Consider the following 26,155-nt stretch of genomic DNA (forward strand, 5'->3'; position numbering starts at 1 on the left):
TCAGGCTCAGAGGCTGGCTGAGTCACCCCGATGCCACAACCTGTCACAGAGAATTCACGATTTGGATTTATTTTAAGGCAGCCTCTCGTACAGCAGCCTCCACCCATTTTGTGGGAGAAGCAAGGTCAAGCAGGGTGTGCCCTCTCCTAGGACAGCAGGGGCAAGGCCACTGTCTTGGATTATATAATTGCAGCTCTTGCTCAAAGTTCAGTTCTCCAAACCTGCTGCCCAGGTTTACCCATGGTGTTCTAGGTGCCCAGCTGCATCCGTGATGTTTATTTTTTAATTTCAAAAGCAAAAATAGTTATTAGAGCTTGAATATTGGAATTTCTGTGGATGCAGTGGCATAAAAGGGGGAATGAAAGAGCAGCTTCCTAAAGAACATTTTGCAATTTTTTTCTATTTCCTGTATTTTAGTAGGAAGGGTGCATAAGTTAATGTGTTTTCTAACAGGACAGTATGAGATGACTGCCTCTTACCCTGAACTTTTTTTAATTAGTTGAATAATTAGACAAAAAGACCAGGATGAAAAAATTTCTTGTTATTTATACTATGCAAAAATAGCATGAAATCTGAGAGAGTAAAAGTGACTAAGAAAATCTAAAGAAACCTCTAGCATCTGCAAGCTATGGAATATAAAGAAGCAGCAGCCTGAGCAACTTGGCCTTAAATTAAGATATGGTGCATAAGTTATTTTCTCCTTCTCCTACTTTTTGACAGCGAGAACAATCATTCACTGGAACAACATCCCCATTGATGTGGTACATTTCCTATCACTGGAGGTTTTCAAGATGTGATTGGAGTGCTAGATAATCCCACCTAGGCTCCCTTTCCGATGAAAGATTGGACCAGATGATGTTCTGAGGTCCTTTCCAGCCTAAGCTGTCCTGTGATTTTGTGATCCTTGCCTTTGTCAGGGAAATACATTTTGTGTTGTTGGTAATACAGCATCCACCTCTGAAAGCATCTTCTGTAATTAAGGGGTTCTGGGGCTGGATTCCTGCTTCCACCCTAGTTTATATATTTTATCCCTTGATTCATCAGTTCAATCCTGTTGGTCTAAGAAAACAAGACACATTTTCACAGAGAGGTTCTTAACCTATATTTGAAGCCTCAAAGGTCACTTCTTTAGCTTCAGACTGAAGGAGGGCTTGTGCACCTGGATGGTACTGCCAGTTTTTCCCCAAGACACTGGTCAGACTAACAGAGTTATGAACCTCTTTTTTATGGACCTTTTATTATGAACCTCTCCCAACTTCAACTGAAAAGCCACAGCAGCCTTTGAAGCAGGACTCAGATTCTCCCTCCCCAGGCAGCAGTTTTTCATTTGGCGATAGCATCAGGCTCTGTCTTGCTTAATTCACCTCTCTGAGTAAGCTTCAGCAGCAGGAGCAGGCATCAACCTTACCCTAACCTGACCTGAGCTTTAGTGGTTAGAGCACTCCTGAAAGCTGAGGTGTGAGGATGCAAGCTCCGTCTGCCTCCCTTGCCAAGTTAGTGCTGACAGTGGTCCACATACATCAGGAGGGAAACCACACCGCTGTGTTTTTGGATGCTTTCCATGGTATTGAGCCCAGCACTGCCTGTAGGTAGCTATGTGGGGAGAAGGCTGAGTGGATTGGGCTTTTTTCAGATTTGGCTAAAGGAATTCAGGTTAAAAGTATTTCTGATAGTTCTGTTAAAAAAGGTGACTCAAAAAAAGTGGTTTTCACAATTTTTACAGCCTAAGTGAGCATTTCCTACCATGTGAGATTTCAGAAGACTGTAAACAACATTCCAGCCATACTTGTGCTGTGGCTGGATATGGACTTTCTGGACCCTTTAAATGCTTTTACAATGTGTGTTTATTTTAATGGAAGGGTGAAACATCTCACTGAAATATCTCATATTCAACTGACCGGAACCCATAAAATCACAAGCAGTGAAGATTTTTGCATGCCGATGGGTTTGGGGAGTGAAAACTAGCTCATAATATGTCTCTGATCCATCCTCTTCCAGCCATACGTGCAAAGGGGAAGACTGCAGAGCCAGGAGGAGTAGAAGCCAGCATGGTGCTTCTCTAGTGAAATGAATTGTTGGCTACGTTATCTTTACAAAAACCTAGTGTAATGAGATATGTAGTCAATAGTGTAACTTATGTGCTTATTATGCCAGTGTCAATACTCATTTAGGCAGAAATCCTGGAAACTGAGCTCTGTGATACCAGGAAATGTTGTACTCTTCCTTCCCCACCCCTACAAGGAGCCTGTGTTGGCTTAGGGTTTTAAGACACAGTGACTCATGATTTCACATGCAGTTCACTTCTTATAGGACTGATTTGGGGTCCTCGTTGAATATCAGATATTAGATTTGATAAGACAGGAGAACTACTTTTTAAAATGGGAAACATTTGTGACATCTTAAGATGCTACCTAGTCATGGTGGTGGAGATGTTTGCTCAACACTCAGATGGCCATCTGACAGGGATCTCTGTGGTTTTTCAACTTTTGAGAAGGTGTGCCGAGACCACCTTTTTCTGACCTTCCCCATGAGGAAGCAAGTATGTGTTCAGAGCTTGATGCGTACCAAGATGTGTTAGCAATGTAATTTAGATACCCATGCTGACCTAAAAGGGATCTTATGTGACTTTTGGGTCACTGAGGTCAGAGGCAAGTGCCACCAGAGCTAGAGCTGTGGGTGTCTGTCCATAGCATGTTCTGTCAATAAGAGGGTACAAAGACAGCATTTGTTATTTACTGGCTGCAGCCCCATTGTTTCCTGTAATTTCAAATTCCAGTGGAGAACATATTAGTAGACCCAAGCCTTGGGTTGAAAACATCTTGATATTGAACACAATGTTCCCTTTTTATTATTTTACATCTAGAGACTTATGTGCCTGTGTCACTGCTTTGTGTCAACAGAAGCCTCAAACCTGCTCTCAGTAGTGCTGGCTTGTTGAGTCTGTGACATAGCAGGTATTGTAATTAGTTTTATTTTAAAAACAAGTGTGTGCTAAGTATGTGTAAATACAAAGTTTCTGTCTGGCAGGCTCTTCTGTCTGTAGCTGCAAGAATTGGGCTACGCTGATATTGTCACTCTTGTTAAAAAAAAAAAATCCCAAACCAAAAAATGAACAACCTTAGAATCATAGAATCATAGAATCATTTAGGTTGGAAAAGACCTTTAAGATCATCAAGTCCAACCATTAACCTACACTACCAAGTCCATCACTACCTTGTCCCATTGCAAGCATATTTTGCTCACTGCATCATAAAGTTTTTACAGTATAGGTGGGGATAGTAGGACTGGAAGACAATGCTGAGATACTAAGTTCCAGGAGACTAGTTATACCTGTTGAATATAATCTGGTGATCAAAACACTGAACAATAAACATGAAAAACACATGAATCAACAGATTGAATGCTTATTCTTAATATTAATTTTATGCGTATCCACATAAATTGAAAAATGCAGTGTATTGGATTGTGCAGTATTATGAGGTATAGAATTGCAATGCCTTAAGAATTTCTTTGTCCTTGCACTTGTTATTTTTGTCACAGATAACTTGATTTTAGCAGCATTAACATATTTTGAGCCTTTGTATATATATGCTGTGATTTTCCTTAGGCTCATTTTTCAGTCAGTCTTCTAAATGAGGAATATATTCAGTGATCCTGCTGCAGTCTCACTACATACGATCTCAATTCCTGCTGTAAAAAGGTTATATTATTATTTTATTAGTATAAGGCAAAATCAGTGGTCAAGATTGCCTGCAGAGTATCAGTGCTGTTCTTTGAGTGGTCTTGGATGGACCTGAAAACCCGACATGAATCTGACAGCTGTTGATGGCAAGTGTTATGTTACTTTCCAAATACCCGACACACATTGTATGCGATTGCTCCCTCATGCATGCCAATTGTAGATAAAAGAATATACAAATATTTATAAGTACCCAAGCTTTCCATGAAGAAGCCTCTTGGCGGTCTTTCTAATTTATGTTTTCCCACTTTCTTTTGAAACAATATTCCAGTTTTACTATTCTTCAAGAGCAGGGAAGACCAAAGCTTTTAAGTGTGTTGTGTAGAAAACGGTGCAATTCTGGAAGGTGATGAAAGCACCTGGTAAAATTTCAGTCAAGCTCCAGCTTTGCTGTAGTCAAGAGGAGTTTTTAGTACTTTAGGACTTTAATATAGCACTTGAACAGGATTAATGGGTTTAAATGATGTATTACAAGCTGTTGAATGCTAAAAGCACTAGAAGCCACCAGCAAGGTTTACAGGCTCTCACCAGCTCAAAAATGTTAGTGCCACATCTTTTATTTTTCCCTTTTATTTTGCTCTGACTCTCCTGTGTCAGTACCTGAGCGCCTACCAAGAGTTAGAGATAATGTGCTGCTCCTCTGTTTTCCTTGTGTCAGCTGGTGTGAGTACGAGATACGTTTAATATTATTATCTTACTCTTGGGGAGCTTCAGTATTTTATTGGATAAGTTCAGTATAAATAAATACTGCTGTTGTTTTGCATCACAGAAGAACAGTGTGGCTCTGTACTTCTGGCCAGTAACTTCCCTGTGATGAAAAATGTTTGTTTATAGTAATCTAGGAGCAAATAATGATTAATAGGCTGACTGCAGTCTTTCAGTGTGGTTAATTCCTTATTTTTGTTGCTCGAGGCCTGTTTGTGTTCTACAAGCATTACATTTAAAGGCAGTACGGAAAAGGTAGAAGCTGTAGCAGCAACCCAAGGCCATGCCTTATGTGAGCAGTGGGAACAGGCTGCTGATGCTCTTGTTCATTCTCAGAGCATTGGTGGCTTGTGCACGGGTGGGGAGGGGGCAACAGAAGGTGAAGCCACAAAATCAATTGTGAATATTAGCTTCTCTAAAGCAGTAGGTGTGTTGAGGCACAATATAGAAGCTGTGCTAATCCACACAAGAAGTTGGCATTTCCAGCCCATGTGCTGACTTGCCCATCTCAGCTGTCTCTAGCAATTTACAGGTCTGTTCCCCTATGTGTAAGACAGCTACAATTTGTTGGAATGGTTTAAGACTAGAACTTGAAACAATGCTTGAACCTTGAAGAGCAATCAGTACGGTTCTGGTTTCAAAATCATCAGTGACAGAGTAACGGCCTGGAAGAAGTGTCAGGGGATGGAGAGAACATGATCTGGACCAACAGTTTGTACACAGTCCCAACAACAACTGGGATCATTGCACAACAATCGCAGTCATGATTTTTGCCCACAATTGCAGGCAACTAGTCTTGTTTACCTATTTCTTCCAGTTCCCTGTTCCCACGATAGAGGTCGATGGGCCTTTTAAAAGATTTCATAATAGAAGCTGACGATGGTGGTTGAAATACAACTTTTTGCTTTTTAAAGAGAAGGGGAAAAAAAGCTTAAATATGACCACATGTTACATGATACTTTGGTAGCATGTACATGAACTTTAAACTCTACAATTTATTCAAGAATAAAAATGTGTTCCAAGTTCTTTGAACTCTTCTGAAAATGAGTAGGAAATCTGGAGATTTCTCCCTTCCCTCAGTATGAGCAGACAAATTTTAAATGGGATTTGGTTTCCATTGAATGCTTGTTCAGTTTGTGTCTGGCACCAGCTGTCTGTCCATCGGTAGTTCTGGGAACTGTGGGGACTGAACTCTGAACTGCAGTTCCGTTCTTCACCAATGCAAAATACTTTCAAGGGCCTGTACCAAAATCACCAGCCATGCTTGCTCCTCCTTCTCAGAAATCAAATCATAGAAATGGGAGTGCGTCACTGTAGCTGATGACTAATATAGTAATTATAAAGAACGCTCAATATGTATTTTCGTCATATGCTTAGAAAACCCCTTTTTTTTTTCAGTCTGTGGGAACTGTAAGTCCTTTTTCTAGTGGTGCATCCAAATTTGTACAGAATAGCTGATGTGGAAGTGTAAGTATACAGATACTCCTGCACACATTCCTTATATAATATACAAATATATTTTGTTTGACAGCATCATAGTGTAAAAGCATTGTAAAAGTGACATCCCTTCCCTGGGGTTAGATCTTTACAGATAGGACACAGCACATCTTTAGGCTTTACTAGTAAGGTAGTTCCAGAGTTTGTTAAATTATGATGGCTTCATTAAAACAAAAACCATAAGGAAACCATAACAGGGATATGCAGAAATTAAACTGAAAAAAAATAGATATTTGAGAGGTTTTTCCTATCTTGTGGGAAAGTATTTAAGGTAAATAACTTTAGCTTAAAGAAATAAATGTTATGAGGACCTTTACAAGTATTTATAGAGTAGTAATGCAGAAATACAGAACCACTAAATCTACTATGTGTTTTTCCTTTAGCAAAGGTCTCTGGTTGACAACAGAGAGCAAATAACATGAGAAAATCTCTGTGACAGCTAGACAGAGAAGCCATTTGCCTCATCTGAACTTCTATCATAGTTATCGCCATGCTGACATGGAGAAGAGCGGTGTTTATGGAGGCGTAGGATGGAATTGCTCATCCTTAACCCTCCGGAAGCAGCGGGGGTCAAGCCACCAGCCCACATCTCCCTCCCAGCCAGCCCTGATGCCCCAGGTGTCAGGAAGCTCTCTCTAAAATGCTTTTATTTACACGGTAATTGAAATGAAAGAGTAATAGTAACTGGGACAATTTCCCACTTAAGTTAGGTGAAAAATGAGCAATTTTTTTTCTCCCAAACAAGATGGCAAGCCTCTGACACTGTGCTAAGGGAGACCATCAGGGAGAGGATACCCAAGTGGATCAGTGCCAGGGTAGAGAGCACACAGAACAACAGTGGTGAGCATTTAGAAATGTTGCTGGCATTACGAAATTCAAGTGCAGGTGCAGACAACAGCCTGTTTCTGGTTGCATGTTTAAACAAGGTTTTTGCAGCCTGACTTTCAGCCAGTGTTGGTTGGAAACTGTAGTATGGGAAATTAAACTTTGCTTTTTAGATGGCTCATCCCCTTCTTTATGAATATTGAGGAAAGTTTAATGTAGGCAGGACCTTCCTAGCCATAGCTGGTGATTACAGTACCCTGAGGAATGCCCTTGACATGACACAATCCTTTATAAAAAGCAGAAAAGACAAATGTATTTAAAAAAAAAAACAACAGGTACTTATTTATGAAGCTTTTTTCATATGTAGCATTCACGCAGTGGTTAATCCTTGCAAGAGCTCAGGATTACCAAGGACAAAGCATTGCTGTTAAGCACTCAGTTCCAGGATTTGTTTTCATATATAGCAAAAAAGAAGAATTTTGCATGTAGGACCAGGATTCACAGAAGCCAGATTTCTGAGCAAGGATGATAGAATATCACCAGGTATAAGGAGCAGCAAGGTATTAGTCACCCTCACTGCTGAAGATGTTGATGTCTCTGGCCTCTTAAGCACTGGTATGGTTAGTCTGGAAGGGAGAATGTGCATTTGCTGCCTTTTAGCTTAGATCCGTAACATGGGATTTGGTTGGAGTTTAGGTGCCTCATTCCTTTTTTGTTTTGTTGCTCTGGTTCCTGGTGCAAGGTTGGCAAAAGTGAGATCAGAAGAGTTGGTGTGATCTCTGCCTGAGAACTGACCAAGTCAGTTCACTCACTTATGATGGAGTTTTGGAGAGCTTTAGAGTTTAGGCCGTTGGCCTGAAATCCATATGGTTGGTTCTTGGGTTGTGTTTGGGCTACAGTCACTGCTGATGCACACATGGTGCAAATGGTTCCCGTGGGGCAGGAATTGCCAACACCTCGTGAGTCAGCCTCTCAGCTTCAAATCCCTCCTTCCTTCCCAGACATGGCAGGAGCCTCTCGCCAGGTCTCGCAAGTGAGGTTATCAGCACCAGGTTATCCAAAATGCTCTTTGTTGGCACCTTCTGTTTTTTCCATCAGCCTTTCCAACAGACCTGTTTGGGGGTACCAGAGCAGCTGGGGGAGTTTGTGTGATGGAGTTGAGGTGTCATACACACTGTTGGTGCTTCTGATCCCAGCTTGTGTCAAGCCCAAATTACACAGGGATGAGACTGCTTGCAGTGAGGGCATAGCTGAAACATACTTGTCTACCCTGATCAGGGTTTAGCTTCATATCAGAGATGACAGCCCATTATGCAGTATTTTCTTCTGCTGGGAAATTGTGAGTGCTTTGCATACATTATTCTTAACTGCACTCAGACAATGTTTCCATTGCTGCTGCTCTAAAGCAAAACAGCACCAAAATATGGGTTTGCTGGAAGTGAGGTTGGGAAAGCACTGCTGGAACTGTGCAGGGAGAACTTCTGCTCTGTTTATTTGTGCCAGGCCTGGCTCACAAGCACTTTGACTCTAGATTCACTGTTTTCCCCTGTTTCCTGCCCAGGCAGTCAGGCATGAGCCAGGGAGAAAGAGAGGTAGGCTGTGAAGTGGCACAGATAGAAAGCAGGGTGTTTTTAAAAGAACAAATGCCTTATAAATATATACATATATTATTTGTCTGTGATTTTGTTTCATTTAGATCACTAGAAGTGAGGTGAAAAACCCATGAAATTGTCTTTGTTTAAGTTTTGCCTTTACATTTTGCCCCTGTGTCAGCCTGGGTAATGGAAATCCTTGAGGTCAACCTCACTTTCAGGCCCTCCTCGCTACGCTGTGCAAGTTAGGGATGCTGCAACGAAAACTCATCCCTGTTTTCAAACCACTGTTTTAATTTGAATTTGCAAATAACATGGAAATGTTTTTGTTGGCTTTGAGTTTGACCGAAGCTTGATTTAACAAATGGTAGGACCAAGTTAAAGCAGCCACGGGGTTTTGGATCTCCTGGCTCCAGCACGTGGGATGTGCTATTCCTGAGGACCGGACTGCAGAGCCTCCCTCGTGTGTGGAGCAGGGTGTGGGGCAAGGCTTGCCCTGCTGCCACCGGCGTTGATGCCAGCCAGAATTGTAGCCCCAGGTGAAGTTTCAGCAGCCACCACTGCCCTCTCACTGCCCAGTGGTTCTTTCATACGGCCAGTATTTAGGACAGCACATTTCTGCTTCATAAAAGAGGCCGTGCAAACAGAAGAAACCATTTTCTGAATTTCCCATATGCACCTAGTGACACTACTTTAATGGCATGAACTGTACAACCCACATCATTCATGTCTGTTTATCTCTCTCAGTTTTGGCCTTCAAATTGTTTCCATATCATATGGCTGTACAGATGTACTCACTGTCCAGTGCGACTGAGAAGGAACATAAATCTGTAGTTCACCTTGGCCACTAGACAGCATTGGGTTCGCTTTCTGCCTGGCCTACGTTAATCAGGTATCCCACTCTTCCAGCTGTAAATCAGGCAGCTGATTAATAATCACAGTGAGAGAGATAATTAGTACTGGCATGTAGCTGTTCTATGGATCTCTCTTTTCTGGGAGCCAAATCCAACCATATGGAAAAATGTAGCTGAGACGCTATAAATATGATTCCACTTAGACAGTTATCTCTTCTGTTTTCTGTTATCACAGCAGTGTCAGCACAAGGAAAACAATGAAAGGGAAGAGATGCTGTTGCAGATTTTATTACAAGTTTGAGGGCTTGGGACTTTTTTTTCTTCTTCGAGGACACTGTGTTAACCTGAAGAAAGAGGGCTTGATTTGTGTTCACTTATGCCTGCCACAGTTATTTAAGAAACAGCTTCAGTGCTCATACTTGAAGAGCTTTGGTTCTCTTTTAACTATTTCTGGCAGAGTTAGAAAGATATGCCTTGTGCTTTGTATCATGACAACTTGTCTTCTCCAATAAGCCACATCTTAAACTGTGTCAGCCCTCTCTACATTCAAAGTAACTCTCTTCTGATCACTGCTGTTGGATTGATGCTGTTAACTGGGTGTCTGCAGTGCAGCCAGCAGCAGCGAGTGAGGATTTCCACAGAAAGTGAAGGCTTCGCAGTGAAGTGCAGATGGGCACCAGGCAGCAAATGAATCCGTGTAGCTGGGAATCTTTGGGCAGAGCCTCTTCTGATCTTCATGATTATCTTCATGCAACACACTGAAAATAGAAAAAGATCTTCTTCTGAGGACCCATTCACAAGGCTGGTGCTTTGATATCAACTACTGAAACTTTACTGGTATAGTGAAAACAGAGGAAAATAAAATAAGACGTGGAGTAGGAATTTCTCTTACTATATTCTGAATCTTTGCAGGATCTCTGTAAAGGCAGAGATTGTCTTTTGAGAACAGCAAACAATTCACCCCGAAGCCATTTCCTTGTGTATGTTTCATTGTGGTGGCTTATTAGACTATTTTTAACTATTTTGTTGAGGATTCATAGGCTGGATTAGTAAATGTGACCCCACTGCAAGTGGGAGAGGTCAAGGATGTTGGGGAGCTCATTTCCCAAAACAGCGTGTTGGAGAATTTTAGGGAGGCTGCAAGAGGGGGAGGTCTTTGTTGTTCTGCTCCCTATGAAATAAAAAGGAGACCATCCTACTGGGGTGTGGGATACTGGCAGGCTGTGCAGCTTCCAGCCACTCAAGCTAATGAGGAAGTCAAACCTCTTTTTGGGGGAAGGAAAGGGAAAATGCCTGCTGCAGTGGAGGCAGGAGGGCTCTTCCTTTCTGTTTTGCATGATTATTGTTGCAGTCTCACCTTGGAATAGGTGCCCCAAATAGCTTTTTGTTGTTCTTTTGAAATAGTTGACCAACCTTCTCTTCCACGAGAGCATTTTCTTTTGAGACACCCCTTTTTGCTTGTGAAAGGTTTTAGAAATAATTTCTGCCACAGCCATTCCCATCCAAACCTTAAAGCATATACAAAGCCCTTACACAGCTGCATCAGTATGATACAGTTTGGGTTGGGGTTTTTTTCCTCTTTAAGGTGGAAGTTGTCAGAAGCAGTATGAGGTAAATTATGGTAAATGATGGTAAATCATAGTTTAATGCTAAAAAATGTTTTTAATTCAATTGTCTCTCATAAAAAGCCAATACCATAAAAGAAATCAAACTGCTGTTCCAAAGCTGATATAGAGAGCTCTCTGACTTGTCCTCATCTCATCTTTCTGTCCCAGGAACTGCTTCCATAAATCATTTCTCTTCCAAGGCCTCTGTTCAGTTGTACTACTTCTTTTTCTGACACTTAAGCCACTAGCGTTGTGTACCGTATGTATTATGCATTGCCTTTTGTGTATGCCGTATATTATGAAGAGCTTTCTCTCCCTAAGGGTTTCTGCAGCTATTTCTGTGAGTTCATCCTACAGGGCACTTTCATAAAAGTCATCAGTTAGCCTTTGCTATGAAGAAAGAGATAATAGTAACTGAAAGCAGGCCAAGCTCATTAGATTATGATTAAAAGGCACTTTTTTTTTTTTTTTAATGTAGTGAATGAGGTTCTAGTGGGTGGGCACTGGGCAGAAGTGGTGCTGGCAAGAAGTCACAGGTGCTGTGTCCTTGGGCCACTCTGTCTCTTCAGTTATTTTCTAGTTTTAATTAAATACTGACTCATGAAAAGCACAGTGACCTTTAATTTCATTCAAGTGACTTTCTTTAACAAGTCTTAAAAAAGAAATGCCATGCGTGGTCCTGCCTTTCTTGTCTAGGATGAATCTAGAGCAGAGTGTTGGGATCACAGGTAAGCTATTTCAAAGCAGGCTTGTAATTTGCCTCTTACAATGCTGTATCTTCAGGTCTTCTGGGAACTTGCGTGTCTCTATCAGAAATGGAGGATTTTGTCACTACGGAGGTTGAGTCAGGATTTAGGATTTGGAATTTTCCTCTGGAATTATTTTAGAATCAGCCTTGAGCTCCCCAGACTGGTGAAGTCCCAGGCTGGCCCAAGGACCTTGGTCTGAGGACCTGCGCTCAGTCATTCAGTGGGAGCCCTGCTCTCCCTCCGTGTCTCTGGCAGGACTGTGAGGCCAGTGGGATCCCGCACCACCTCTGGCACATCTTCCTCCCTCAAGGCAACGACCCCTCTGTTTTAGTGTCTCAGCTGAGCTGGAATAGCAGAGCTGGAAACTTCATCTCCATGGCTGGATTTGAAAACAATTCATCAGGTGCTGTTCAAGTAGTAAATGGTCTGTATGGGCACTGCATGGGGACTTGATTCCCACAGTCCCCAGGCATTCGACTCCCACCTGCAACCCTCCCTTCACTGATTGCATTGGCCTCTACGTGAAAGGCAGACCTTGCCTCTTGCATGAAGGACCACAGCACTGTACTCCTGGTGTGACCACCTTCGTGACCAGGAAGATTTGTCAGGGTGTAGGGTTGGGTAAGGTGCCTTTTATTTCACCAGCAGACCTAGAGAAGCTGTCAGGCCTCACCCTGCTCTCTTTCATTGACCAGACGCAAGGGGAAAATTATAGAATGTAGCCTCTGGCTTAATTAGCTACCTGCTATTCCTGTCCTCTTGCATCCGCAGTAGCTATTTATACACATGAGACTACAAGCAAGGCTGCTCTATTTTTTCTTAACCAGAAGTAGTGTTTCCATGTAAGGTGGTAATTCAGCTAATTTGGAGGACAGTATTCCTTCTTTTTGATTCTGCGTAACGTGATGGGACTGGCATTTTTCCCTCTTGTTAAGTGTCTGTATTTCATCGGCCACCGCGACTGTCACAGTTTGTACTCTGAGTGATTCCTCAGCACCAGATAATTTCCGTAAGTACACAACATTTAAACACAACTTGTTATCATGTCTCCCTTTCCCTCCCTTCTTCTCAGATGTAAAGGAGCATCCCACTATGGCCTTACTAAGGAACGGAAGAGGCGTTCCCAAGACTGCTCCCCGGACCATGACTCCAGCTTAGCAGTAGCTGCCCTGGGCCCCGAGCTCTCGGCAGCTGCGGCCATCGCCTTAATGACAGATGAGCCAGGGCTGGTGAACCCGGCCTTCAGCCCCACCTCAGAGGACAGCCAGTCAGGCAGCAGCCCCGGAGACCTGCATCGCAGCAACCGAAACAGAAGTAAGAACTGCAAGTGGTTTCAGAGCCCGGTGGCCTCTTTCAGCATTTGTCTTCTGTGAAACATATGTTGTTGAAGGCTTTAAAAAAAAAAAGGAGAGTGAAAGCTTCAATTTCACATGCCTTGTTGAATTGTGCACTTGGTGACCCAATAAATTTGAGGTAAAAAAAGAATTTGTTTGGCTGGGTGCAGCATCAAGCTGAAGATGGATTGTACACATGCAAACCGCAGGTCTTAAGGAAAATTATTTAGGCAAGCCAGCACAGTTGGAAGAGCAAATGGCATGTATGATGTGCTGGAGAGATGGTGTAGCTGTGTAATGGCTTCACCAAAACTTGGTGGCCTGAGTAACCCCCATAGACCATGCTATGGGCACCTACCCAAAAGCCTGTTGGGAACTGTGTTTGGCAGTTGCCAAGTATTTGCACGAAAACAAACCTTAAGAAGTGCCCTGGGAACTTGGGGGATGTTTGCCAGCTCCTAGGGAGGTGCAGCTCGGAGGAGCTGGTCCTGCTGAAACAACCATACTCAGGGACAAGTTGCGCCAGGAAACCTTGCCTTAATCCTTCACCCTGTGAAACTGCACCCGGCTCTGATTAGTGTCATATGTGAAAAACATGGCCTGGCCAAAGGCAGACTTGGAAGTGTTAACAGTGAGTTCAAAGCCTGTATTTGAGGACTCTGAAGCCAAAGTGAATATCCCACCTTGTGTTGCACCAGCTGCGTCTTGGAAGGACGTTTGAAGGGCTGAAGGAAGACTAAAAAAATGAGCAGCACTCTCCTCTTGTGTGCATGGGGCTAGGGAGGCAAGGGAAGGGAGGGGACAAGAAGAGAATGCCAGAATGAAATTAAATCCCACCAGTTTTATTGAGTTTAGAGGCCACCGTCTGTTTTGAGGGAATGCTGTATTATTAGATTACAATGTTTGGCTAGCAGGCAGGGCTCAAAGAGACTGAGCAGTAACAGCCACCAAGATATCTTCAGCAGGATGGAAGAGTGACATGTTTTGAAACTACTATGATTTTTTTTTTTAAATTGCCTTACCCAAGTTAGAAGATGTGATTTAGTTGGTCACTCCCACCTGATAGGCTTTGAATTTTTGACATGAAACTGTTGGCTGTTGTTGGCAGCTTTGAAGTATTGCAGGATTTTGAGGCAGTAGTGCCGTTCTTTTCCAAGAAGAGTTTTTAACAACAGCTTCCAGATTTTTTTTTTTGGTCAAACTTATATAGCTTGGGAAGGGCAGTGCTTCTTCCTTTTATATGCTTTTTTCATGGGACTGCTGCTGATTCTGCTTCAACTGAGGATTATTCTCTCCCAAGCTACCGCGCTCGCAGGAGGTTTATGTGCATGGCTGGCAAAAGAGATGGCAGAGGTGGCAATCCCAGGCTGTGGGACAGAGGTAGGATAATTGTACCCAGGTTCAGGTGGGTGCAGCCTTGGACTATCAGCTGGAGTCAGGTGCAAAGGCGAAGTGCAGGCAACCTTGCTGTTGCTGTTACACCCTGTTGTATGCCGACGGCTGCAGAAATGATGTGGTTCTAGCCCAGAACTGCTGAACTGTATTGATTTGTTTTTTCTTGTTGTTGCAGCTCGACACTTTGAACGCTCCACTATAAGAAGCAGATCTTTTAAAAAAATAAACAAGGCATTCAGTGTTCTTCGAAGGACAAAAAGTGGAAGCGCGGTTTCCAACCAGGCTGACCAGGAAAGGGAGACTGTTGGAAACTCTGCTGCTGGAGAGGAAGGTAATGCTTTATTCTCCTTGTGTTGTCACTTAAAATGGGGTAGGGGACCCTATCCATGTGGGAACTCGATGTCCATGACTGACATGCCTTTCATGCGGTGCGCTGTGCGTGATTAAAAAAACCAGAAACCCCAAACTTTCCTTATTTTCTTTAAAAAGTTGTTAGTGACTGGCAGGCAAGAATATTGCTGGGGTGTGTGGGACCTCACGTAGGGCTGTTCTGGTAACAGCCTGCGTGCTACAGCCAACCCAGTATCTAGCATGCAGGATGTGGGATCTGGGCATCTGGGATCTATTACTGGAGCTGTCATTGATTTGCTCTATCATTTTGTTGAAGAGGCTTCACCAGCATTTGTCTGACCTCCTAAAGCAAATGGATCACAGTGATCATACATTATAGGAAATTCATCAGTTTTGGCTAATGTTTATGACCCACTGGAAATTCCCAGTGGGAGGGTGGTATGAAAGTGCAAAGTACTGTAATTATTCCAGCACTTCTGTGGGATCCTTCGTGACAGACTTGTATTACCTCAGCCAGGCAGGTGATGAGGTAAGAATGCTGTGCTCTCAAACAGGGGGAAGAGGCAGGTTTGTCTGACCTTTGTCAAGGATGAGGGGTCTGGCAGGCAGTAACACTTAACATTTGGCATTCTCAAAGCAATAAGCAAATGTTACTAATTGCTTTGGACTGTAATTATGAAGTCCACATTAGCATTCATGCATTAAGAGGAAGTAATGATAGAGTGGGAATCATCGTCTTAGTCAAGGTCTTCACTGAGCTTATTATTCCTTTGCTTGATGCCTCAGCACCTCACTTCTCTTCCCAGATCAAATGTCCAGGGTGAGGGCTTTAAGATGACAAAACACCCAACTTCCCTTTTCTCTGTGTTACAAGCTATCATCGAAACCCGCTCAAAATAAGGACAACAGTCTGCCAAATGCTGTGTTTAGGCATCATTATTCTTGAAGTGGTGAATCGGAGATCAGTGTTCAATATTTCTTCTGCTTTATTTGCTTATTCCTTCAGGAGAGTTTCACTACGTTACTGTGTTCTTGGTACTTACTCTCCTAGTCCACATACTTGCTAATGTAGCCAGAATAAAACCTGATAATTCAAAATTGTGAACCTTCTCCATAAGAATAATGTGAATCTGCTCCTTGTCCTGGAAACATAATAACTTTAGTGTCCCAAATATTCCCCCCTCCCCAAGTAAAATTTTGCAAATAATTTGTCTACAGCCCTCTTTGAGCAGACAGATATGTTTCTTATTCCCTAGCAACTTCAATCCATTGTAAGCAAAAGCTTGCCCTTCCTCAGCTGGAGTGAAATTCTGCATGTCTCAAGTTCATACTTTTCAAAAGACACCTCTGCAGGATGGGGCATAGACATTTTTATGACCACTTTCTACCTAGCCTTATAGTTGTCCTTACTAATTGTTCTACTGAAAGCGTGGTTTCATGTCCAGAGTGTGTGAGGATGATCTGGATGCCAACAGTACCTATCCAGTAATGCAGCACAGTCCAGATGGTAACAGAAGGAGGCGTGAGGATGACACTGGCCTTTACATTTCCAGTAGAATGAAAAGCACTGTTGTCTCCTTTTTAAGGGACATATAATGGGGCACTGAAGTGATTGCCACTTAGGGTCCCATTCACAGTGTCAAGATTGTCATTCTGTCCTTGACTCTGCTTGTGGTTTCATTCCTCTACACCAAGCCTGCCTGTAAACTTCCGAATATATTCTACTGCACTGGAAAAACCAGGTAGGCATGCAATTACTTAATGAGCAGTTACTCTTACGCATGAGAGCACAGAAGCTGGGTACCTAAATTACTGTGTTAATTACATATGCAAAAAATGCATTTTGATTACACAGTTCAGGAATTTGGTCTTTAAAAAAACGCAAGCAAGTAACAGCAATACAAATACAACATTAATAAGGTTCTCTACTCAGTTCTTTTTTAACAGGTGCTTAGTGTAATGGCATCTCAAAGGCTCTCTGTTTCTTCCTGTTGGAGGAGCAAATGAATAAACTTCTTTCTGTACCAGTTATCATCATCCCACCAGCTGGAGGCTTGTTTTCTTCTCCAGTTCTGTATGTTTTCTTCTTTCACTTATTTTTAAAAATCCTCAGCCGTTCTGAGCAGTCTGCAGTTCGACTCCTGTTCAGAGTTGCTGGTCAAACTTTAGGGATAGCTGCAGTATGTTCTGCTCTGTGCTCACTAAAGGCCCAGGCCAAACGCACTGGAAAAAAGCAGCCCCACCTGTCTGTCTTCCCATTGCAACTCTGCTCTCCTGGGAACAGAGGTACTCCTGTGGGTGGTGGTTCCTGGCCTCTGAAGTGCCCACACCCAGTGTGAAAGCACCGATTCCTGCTGCTGTCTTGCCCCAAGTTTCACAGGTTCATGCTTGGGACAACCTGAGAACACACCTTAGCCATGTCTTATTGCTCCAGGAGATTGGACGGCACCTCACCACCTTTCTGGTGGCTCCTTTCGTCTCTAGGTTTAGTCAGTGCATAAACAGAATAAAGCTGAGACTGTGCCAGCCTCACAGTGGGCACAGAGTGCAATAACCCCTTCTTGCTGATAACCTCTTGTCGACAAAGGACCTGTCAGATCATCTGGCAAAGCTCGACTTATTATAGTCCATCTGTCCTCAGTTTTCAGAATTCCTTCTTCTTAGTTCAGATGTCTCTGTTTCATCTGTGTTTTGCCTGTATTTTGGTCAAAGGAGCTCTGAGAACAAAAACCATAGTATGTACCTACATATTGGCCCTCAGCATCAGCAGCACTGATGTCAGATTAATTACTTGCCCACTGCAGAGTGTGTAGGTGCCTTTAATCTGAAGCTGATACGTCTGCTGGGCCAATGCTCAGTTGCAACATGACTGTGAGGGTGCAAGACAAAATAATCATTCCTGATGTGGGAGAAAAAAATTTCAGTTGACCATGATATCAATATGAACCCCGATATCAATACAGGCTGAGGGATGAAGAGATTGAGAGCAGCCCTGCGGAGAAGGACTTGGGGGTACTGGTGGATGAAAAGCTGGACATGAGACGGCAATGTGCACTTGCAGCCCAGAAAGCCAACTGTATCCTGGGCTGCATCAAAAGCAGCGTGGCCAGCAGGTCGAGGGAGGTGATTCTGCCCCTCTACTCTGCTCTGGTGAGACCTCACCTGCAGTACTGTGTCCAGCTCTGGGGCCCTCAGCACAAGAAGGACATGGACCTGTTGGAGCGGGTGCAGAGGAGGGCCACAAAAATGGTCCGAGGGCTGGAACACCTCTCCTATGAGGCCAGGCTGAGAGAGTTGGGGTTGTTCAGCCTGGAGAAGAGAAGGCTGCGGGGAGACCTTATTGCGGCCTTCCAGTACTTAAAGGGGGCCTACAGGAAGGATGGAGACAATCTTTTTAGCAAGGCCTGTTGTGACAGGACAAGGAGTAATGGTTTTAAACTAAAGGAGAGTAGATTTAGGCTGGATATAAGGAAAAAAATTTTTACAATGAGGGTGGTGAAGCACTGGAACAGGTTGCCCAGAGAGGTGGTGGAGGCCCCATCCCTGGCAACATTCAAGGTCAGGTTGGCTGGGGCTCTGAGCAACCTGATCTGGTTAAAGCTGTCCCTGCTCACTGCAGGGGGGTTGGGCTGGATGACCTCTAAAGGTCCCTTCCAACCCAAAGCATTCTAGGATTCTATGATTCTGCTTAACTTGAAGCTGAATGCAGTACTGGTTTTGGAGAACTCCTTTGCTACCCAGAGACACTGAAATATATGACGTTTAATGGCAAATGTGTTTCTGTTATAATTACAGCAGAGAAATAGTTACAGTCTAATGCTACCTTATACCTGGAGCTGGTAACAGTCCTGCACTCTGAAGATTTCCATGATTTTCATGATTTCCATTTGCAACCTGTGGTTTGATTTGTTTAAACAATGTCACATGCACCCATTTTGGATTTAAATGACTCAGGCTTTCTTTGTTCCTCTGTTTAAACATTTTGGTGACATTTTCAGCAGAGAACTGTTCGTTGTCCAAACCGAAGAAAATGTTAGAAGTGAATGAAAAGTGTGAACACTGATGAGAAAATGTTCGGGGGAAGGAGGCGTTAAGAATTGCTCATTTTTAATAATTTGGTCATTTGAAAATAACCCATGCAAAGAAGTATTTGTCTGTAGTGTAGCACCCAAGCTTGTGACATCTACCTGAGAGTAATCTCATTAATGGCACTTACAGCTACAAATAGCTTTCCAGGTCTGAAGTAGAAGTTAGGAAAGTTTAAAAGAGATGGTTTCATTCTGAGACGTGAGGGAATATGACAGGGACATCCTTCTGGCACTGATGCATTTCAGATGTAATATCTTCTGACTGGATCTACTAGTGTAAATGACCTTGACAATCTACTTAAATGATAAAATATCTCCAAGCAAAGATTGCTCCAACTTTGCTATGTTTATTTATATTACTGTACTCTTAGTTTGGCATCACACTCTTTAAATTCACTTCCAAGAAAGACTATATATATATACACTTTGCTCAAAGTGATCTACAAATACAAGTCATAAACCAGCTAACATTTTAGGAGGAAGGAATTTGGGAATGCAATTGCAAAAACCTCTATACAGTTTTACAGTAAAAGGGAGCTGTGCTGCTGGTTTTCAAAAATGTTCCTCAGTTCCATTTTGCAGTCAGGCCATTGTAAAAGAAATTGAATTTATGATTGCTTGAGGATGTCAAATGTTGTTCAAAGTCAAACTAATTCTTCTTAGTCTCATGGTGGGTGCAGTTCCACCATCTGTTATTGCTTTGCAGCAGTCAAGACCAAGGCAGCCCTGGCAGGCACTGGCAGGACAACAGAACAGACTTTCCTGTTGTATGGGTGTATCTCATTCCTACTGTTCAGTCTGAGCCCTATTGGTTTTTTAATAGGTTTATATATATAATAGATAGATATTATAAATACTTCAATGTTAGGGAAAGGTACATGAAGAAAAAGAAGGTAAGTGAAACACAGATGGCTCTAGGTATCAACCATTTTATGGCATTAAGGCTCTCTACATGCAGAAAAGAAAGTGGCTTATCCAGGCCCAGGACAAGACAACGCAGCCCAACTTCTTTCTCAGGAAGGCTGTAGCCTGCAGGAATCCTGTGCTATTCCTGTTTTCCCCAGAATTGGTTCAATTGCAGTTCTGATTTCCCAAAACAGCTGTTGGAAATCTTACAGAACTGGTTCAAAGCACTCTGCTCTACGATGATGAGCCAGGCAGTTTCCAGAAGAAAGAGACTGGCTCTGTAGCATTTCCTCCACTGCAGACGGATAAACATTGCCTGCTGTAGATGAGATAGCCACAACTCTTTTGAGACACATTAAACTCTACAACAGTTTCACTTTAGTTCTTTTGGGCCTCCTTTGGTGGGAGGAATGTCTAGAAGCAAGAAGAGACATCAGAGTTGGCATTGCCTTCTACCTGCCCCCTGCATCGGACCAGCATCCCTGGAGAATTAATGGAAGGCATTAAATCAAAATGATGGCAAACCACTGGGAGAATGAAATGCTAAATGAAAATCAATTGGGAAGGAAGAGTTGCAGAATGAAGTCCCACACTAGCGCAAGTGCACATGACATTCACAGACACAAGAATTTTCCAAGAAAATGTTACACAAGTTTTGTTTAAATTCTGGTGACCAGGTGCTGGGAAGCCTGAGTGTGTGTCCCTGCAGATAGCCTTATTTGTGGGGGTGGGCTGGCACCTTACATCAGTCAGACCTTCTGATCTAAACAAGGACTTGCAACCTGAGACACAGCTTTGTTTACAGTGACTTTTGATTAATCCGGACTCAAGAGTCATAGCAAACATTACACAGTGCTTTGTCATGCTGGATACTGGGAATGAAAGCAGAAGTTGTCCTGATGGCAGCACTGTCAGAAGGAGCACGGTGCACACAGAAGTCAGCCGAAACCCGAGCACTGAAAGAACACTACCACCAAGTATTATAAACTGAGGGGATAAAACAGTAAGCATACTTAAAATTTTGTATTACAGTCTCATGGCCACTATACTAAGAAGTTCTCGGTGTCCTACATCATACCCAATAAGTGGAGTTTACTGTGTAAAGCTGGCCTTTCCTATGTTATTTGTTACTGTAATGGGATGTGTGACAATATCAATAAAATTGCACACTGATATAAGGAAAATATTGCTTGAGGAAAAAGCGCACACAAACTTTCTGAATGCAGATGACATTTTATTATATTGACAGATTCAGAATGCTCCATACAAGCCCCGATGACAAAACCACAACACTCTGTGGGAAAACCTGCAAGAAGCACCAAAAACAAGACAGAAAGTTTACTTCTTTCTAGATTCAGCAGCTCTTCGATATTTAAGGACTGGAAATATAAAATGGTAAAGAAAGGTATGCAATACTCCTGGGTTTTCCTGCTCTGGAAAACCTGGTCAAAGAGAATGGAGAATTCTAATTAAGAGTGTAAGGGCTGGAAAACAGGGTCTGTGTATACTGATGCTCCAGCCTCACAACAGTCTGTGTATATGTGAATGGTCCAAGCCCTCAGCCCAGTTGGAGTTCCTTAAATTGGGCTGTTGAGGGTACATTCACTGTACTCAACCAGGTGCTGGAGCAGGGTCCACCTCCTCTGGGTATGGTATATACTTTAGAAAATTCAAGTTGAAGACACTGTTCTCCAGACACAGCATCATCTTGAAATAGGCATGGTAGGTTTTGATCAAACTGCATACAATGTATGCAGACTGCTTGGTAAAAAAGTGATCCTGAATTTTCTTACTAAAAAAAAAAAATTATTTGTGTTTTTCATACATTTAGTTTGTCAAACTTACTGTTAGATTATCAAAATAGGCATTAGTCTTTCACTTATGACAGTCTAGGTTGTTGGTAATACAAACACCTATATATGTCTGGGATGAAAACAAGAGGCAAGTCTTCAATGAAGAGAGCAGAAATTAAGGGATCATGGAGTTATTTTGGTTGCTTGGCCCATCTGAGGAGAAAATGGTGCAATTTCTTAATTATATTCGATAAAGAACACAAATCAAATTAAGACAGGAGGTAAGGCAGTAGATCCTGCTAACTATGAAAAAAGAAACCTTAGTGACCTGCAGACCGGCAAGAAAAATGTCTTGGGAAGATTTGTTTTGTTGTAGACTGCACACTTCAGAAGGAAATTAGGTATTAAAAACTCCTCTAAAAGAATCTGCATAAAGTCATATTGAAAGTCAGCCAAGTGCCACTGCAAGACTTAATAAACTAGTTAAGGCATGGTTCAAGATGCAAAGAAACTTATGTAAGTTTATACCTTGCATAAAGCTATACATAAGTCTTACGTAAGTGTAGAGACTTGTTCACTGCCATGTTGCTTTGATTTTGCTCCGGGATAATAACAGTCTGAAATAACGTGAGAGAGTCAATAGCTTGTTCAGTCCACAGTTCTCCATGGTCAAGAAATGTAATGGGGTAATTCCTTTTGAAAAGTTTTTGGAATGAGGTACAGGAGAATGAGCGTTTGAGTCAAAAAGCACAGTTTGGTAGGACATGAGGTGAATCACCATACAATGGGAAATGGAAGTAGTTCTGCTATAGGACTGCTTTGGTAGGCTGCAAAATATACAGAGATATTTATTTATGCTAATTCTGTGCAGAGAAGATCTGGGGATTTGCAAACATTTGCATTTTTACGTATGAATACCCTTATAGCCACAATGATAGTGCAAAATGTTCATGCTTATTCTGATGCAGGGATCAGGCCTTTGGTGATTTTTGAGGAGTACTTGTATTGTCTGACTTTAGGCACCCCACCGAGATGCCAGAGCTAATTGCCTTTTCCTTCTTACACAGCCATGGAGAGAGTTTAGCACCTCCAGGAGTGATTTAGCGGTGAAGCCGGTATCGCTCCCTTTGGGTGCCCATGCACTATAAAGGAAGCCAAAGCAAGCAGATCGCCAAATTACACATTTGGCTAGGAGGCCTGGATTTAGATGGAGTGAATCCAGCCTTCAGGCTAGAGAGAAGCGAACAAGTTACAAGCTGGGCAAATAATGTTCAGAAAATAGAGGAGTGGAAAACAAAGCACCTTCCATTCCTGAGACATTAAAGTTGTGCGCAAAGCTGAAGCAAACCCATATTAGCGCAGAAACTGCTACTACAAGAGTATAAACTAAATGAATACATGGATATTAGGTTGATATAGGCTGTATTGGTATCTAGATAGACTTTTATTGCCTGTCAACTCTATGTAAAACCACAAAGTCGAAGTCTGTGCTACCGGTAGGTGCTTTTTACAGACGTGGAAGAAGACAGCTTCCTGCGCTGAAGAGCATATGATCAAAGAAGTGGTAAGGGATGCAACATGGTGTTTCTTAATATTTTTTTCCTGTTCTTTCTTTTCCCTTACTCTCTCACGAAGGTTTTGGTGCCTTGCTGGTTTGTTGCCTGCTAATTCTGTAGTAGAAAATATTTGTTCTATCTCAGATACTGCTCTGTTCATTTTCATTTAACACTTTACCACTATTCAGTTAACAGTCACTGTACTTTCATTTCTAAAATAGGTTATTGAAAAAATATTAGCACTTAATTTTTCAGCTTACAGGTTTTTCATGTAAGTGCTGGATTGGACCCACACACAAAAAATTCAGAAGCTTTCTCTCACCTATGAGGGATTCAAAATAATTGAAGGCTGCTACACCTGTGTTAGAAAACTCACTGGTGCTTTTACTTCAGCTTCGCTCACTGTTCAATGTGGATTAAAATTTTGAATTGACCTAGAAGGAAAGAAATATTGGTGATGTGCTGTGAAAGAAAACATGCCAGTTGAAAAGTAGGGTTTGGAAGAGGATACTCTTACCCAGTGCATTGTAAATACAAAAAGGACCCCTGCCCACCACTAGTCCCTCTTCCCGACACCCAGATTGCCAGGGCCAGCAGAGATCTTTCCCTCCAGGCACCTTGAGCGTACTGCGGTTTTAGTACAGACACGTCGCAGTAAGAGCCAGCCATTCCTACTTCCTAGAGTCCAAGCAGTGACGAAAGGAGAGGAGTCTGGTAGGGAACCTACTGTTTGCTTTGGGTTGCCCAAGAAATCTTGCCCTTCTGTTAGCTGAAGCTAAAAGAGTGCTTCCTTGGATGACACAAGCCAAACACCCAGGCCTCAGCCATGGCACCAAAAATGGAGGAAAACAGGGCAGTCACTGCTCAGGCCAGCCTGGGAAGCTACCAGTGAGACAGGGTGTGCAGCCCACCACAGTGGGGATGGAGGTTTGTCAAGGTGTCCATGCCCACCTGCCCTAGGGCCAGCAAGGAACCATGGCCTGGTTCAGAGGGGTCTCTGGTGACTAAAAATGTACTTTGTTCCCTTAAAATATTAACACATGTAACTGGGGGTTTCTCACGTTCATTTCATCTGTCCAGATTACATCAAAGGTTTGGGGCTGTGTTTTGTGGAAAAAAAGGAAGATTGAATGTATTAATTAAAAAAAGATCCCTTCAAGTCCACTCAGCAAACATACATATCCTTTTCTCCCCACCTAGTATAAATCACATCCACGTGTAAAACCTAGTTTGGATAACTGGCAGGTACTTGAAGTTGTGCAGTACATGTTTTAAGAAAGCAAAGCTGTGATGTGAAATAAATACCTCACAATGTGCATTTCCAGGTTTTCCCAGACTGTATCACCTGATTCCAGATGGGGAAATTACCTGCATTAAGATCAACCGTACTGATCCCCATGAAAACCTGGCCATTAGGATTGTGGGAGGCAGTGAGACTCCTTTGGTTCACATTATTATACAGCATATTTATCGAGATGGGGTAATTGCCAGAGATGGACGATTGCTGCCTGGAGACATGATACTAAAGGTACAGTACTGTGGAGGTACAAGATAAAAGTATCCTAAGAAAGAATAAGATGATGCAAGTCAATCGTGAGATTTGCAATATTGCTTCTTTGTGTGGGTAGAATAATGCATGCGGGAAGATGTTCAGTTCCACTGCATGCTGTGACGATTTCATTCATTTCAACTGTTTTCAAGGCTTACAGATTTTTTTTTTTTCCTATTCATCACCAGGCCTCTGATTTCTACCCAAACACAGTAGATCCAAAATGCAATGTAACGCAATATACTGATGGCATTTCTGACCCAGTGGTGCAAAAAATTTTTTCTCAAAGCAGAGGCTGGGCCTTTTGCCCAGTTTGTTTCTACTGAACTGTCACCTTAAATCTCAGTTAGTGAGTTTCCATTGCCTTACATCCCACTTACACCAGGATAGGTGATAGGGGCCTGATCAAGGTTAAGCTATTTTGGCACCTAGCTCCTCTGTATGATGTATTCGGCACCGCAGAGCGCGAGACGGTGCCCACTCTATTTTGGGAGTGTTGCTCCACCAGCAGCCACAGGTGAAATCTCTAAGAACAAACTTAAGAAGCATTCAGGCATTAGCTTTTGGCTGCTACTTCTGCTCCTGTTTCTATAGAAATATATAACAGATGAACAAGAATTAGGCCAGATGGTTAAAGATCTTGTGGGCAGTGGCTTCAGCAATAGCTTTTGAATGGGAGCTGCACTCTCAGCTGCCCCAGCTACTTGGAGCTCTGCAAGGATGCTGAATTATATTAATGCTTCAATCCTTAGAAGAAAAGAGTGATCACAAAAAAAAATACTAGTTCCTTTCCTTGCTTTGATGCTTTGATGGTGTGTAGTTGGCATGCACAGGTATATGCACGTTGCAAGCCAAAGGTAAAGCTGCAGCTCACCCAGGTACACCCAAAGCAGCTTAAATCAGCTAGCTCAAATACTGGTGACAGTATGGCCAGAGATGGCAAAGAAGTCAGCATAGGTTTTCCAAATTACAGGTAAACATTTGAGCAGGCTGCTTTGTTCACTGTGGGCCATGCTGCCATGGATAGACCGGTGCTGGTACCCAGGCTAACCAGTGTGGCATTAGCTGGGATAAGGCTACAGGAGCTGGGAGTGGGGTGAATTGCAAGGTCTGGCATGCATATCTCAGGGTCATCTTCCAGGTGGGACTCTGGATGTCCATCTTCCTGCCTGCTCTGACATGCCTGGCTGGTAGCATTAGTGAGTAGTTCTCCCAGCCCTACTCACTTCTTCTACTATGTATTCCATGTGAGTAATTATTAAGGATACCGTCTTTTGAAGTTCAGAGCACCACCTGCAAGCCACCGTGCTTTTCTAGCTTTTGCTGACCCCAGTGGTAGCTGGGGACACTTGAGGCATGCCAGAGTTGTGACATGCCTTCTGCTTCATGGCTGACAGACCGTGGCTAAAGGGATTTCTCATGATCATGATGTGGGCATACTTCGCTCCGGTACTGTTTAAACATGCCTCTGGATTGTAGTTCCAGGCGGCAGCTGGATGAGTGTCACCTGGTCATGCATTTCGGGGAGGTTTTTTGTCCTGGTGCCAGCACAGAACAGCAGAGTTAATGGCACCACTGAGACAAAACTGTTCCTGCAGGGCACATCCAAACTGCA

General features: G+C 42.8%; 1 protein-coding gene across 1 annotated transcript in view; it reads left to right on the forward strand.

Annotated features, from left to right (window-relative positions):
• LNX1 (ligand of numb-protein X 1) overlaps positions 1-26,155 on the forward strand; it is a 65,374-nt gene that overhangs the window by 16,511 nt on the left and 22,708 nt on the right. Inside the window, exons 2-4 of the mRNA XM_075709069.1 lie at positions 12,641-12,882; positions 14,473-14,628; positions 24,317-24,519. Of these exons, the coding sequence (XP_075565184.1) occupies positions 12,641-12,882; positions 14,473-14,628; positions 24,317-24,519 (601 nt within the window). The remainder of the gene's footprint in view (positions 1-12,640; positions 12,883-14,472; positions 14,629-24,316; positions 24,520-26,155) is intronic.

Source organism: Pelecanus crispus, chromosome 4 (assembly GCF_030463565.1).
Source record: "Pelecanus crispus isolate bPelCri1 chromosome 4, bPelCri1.pri, whole genome shotgun sequence".
Taxonomy (NCBI): domain Eukaryota; kingdom Metazoa; phylum Chordata; class Aves; order Pelecaniformes; family Pelecanidae; genus Pelecanus; species Pelecanus crispus.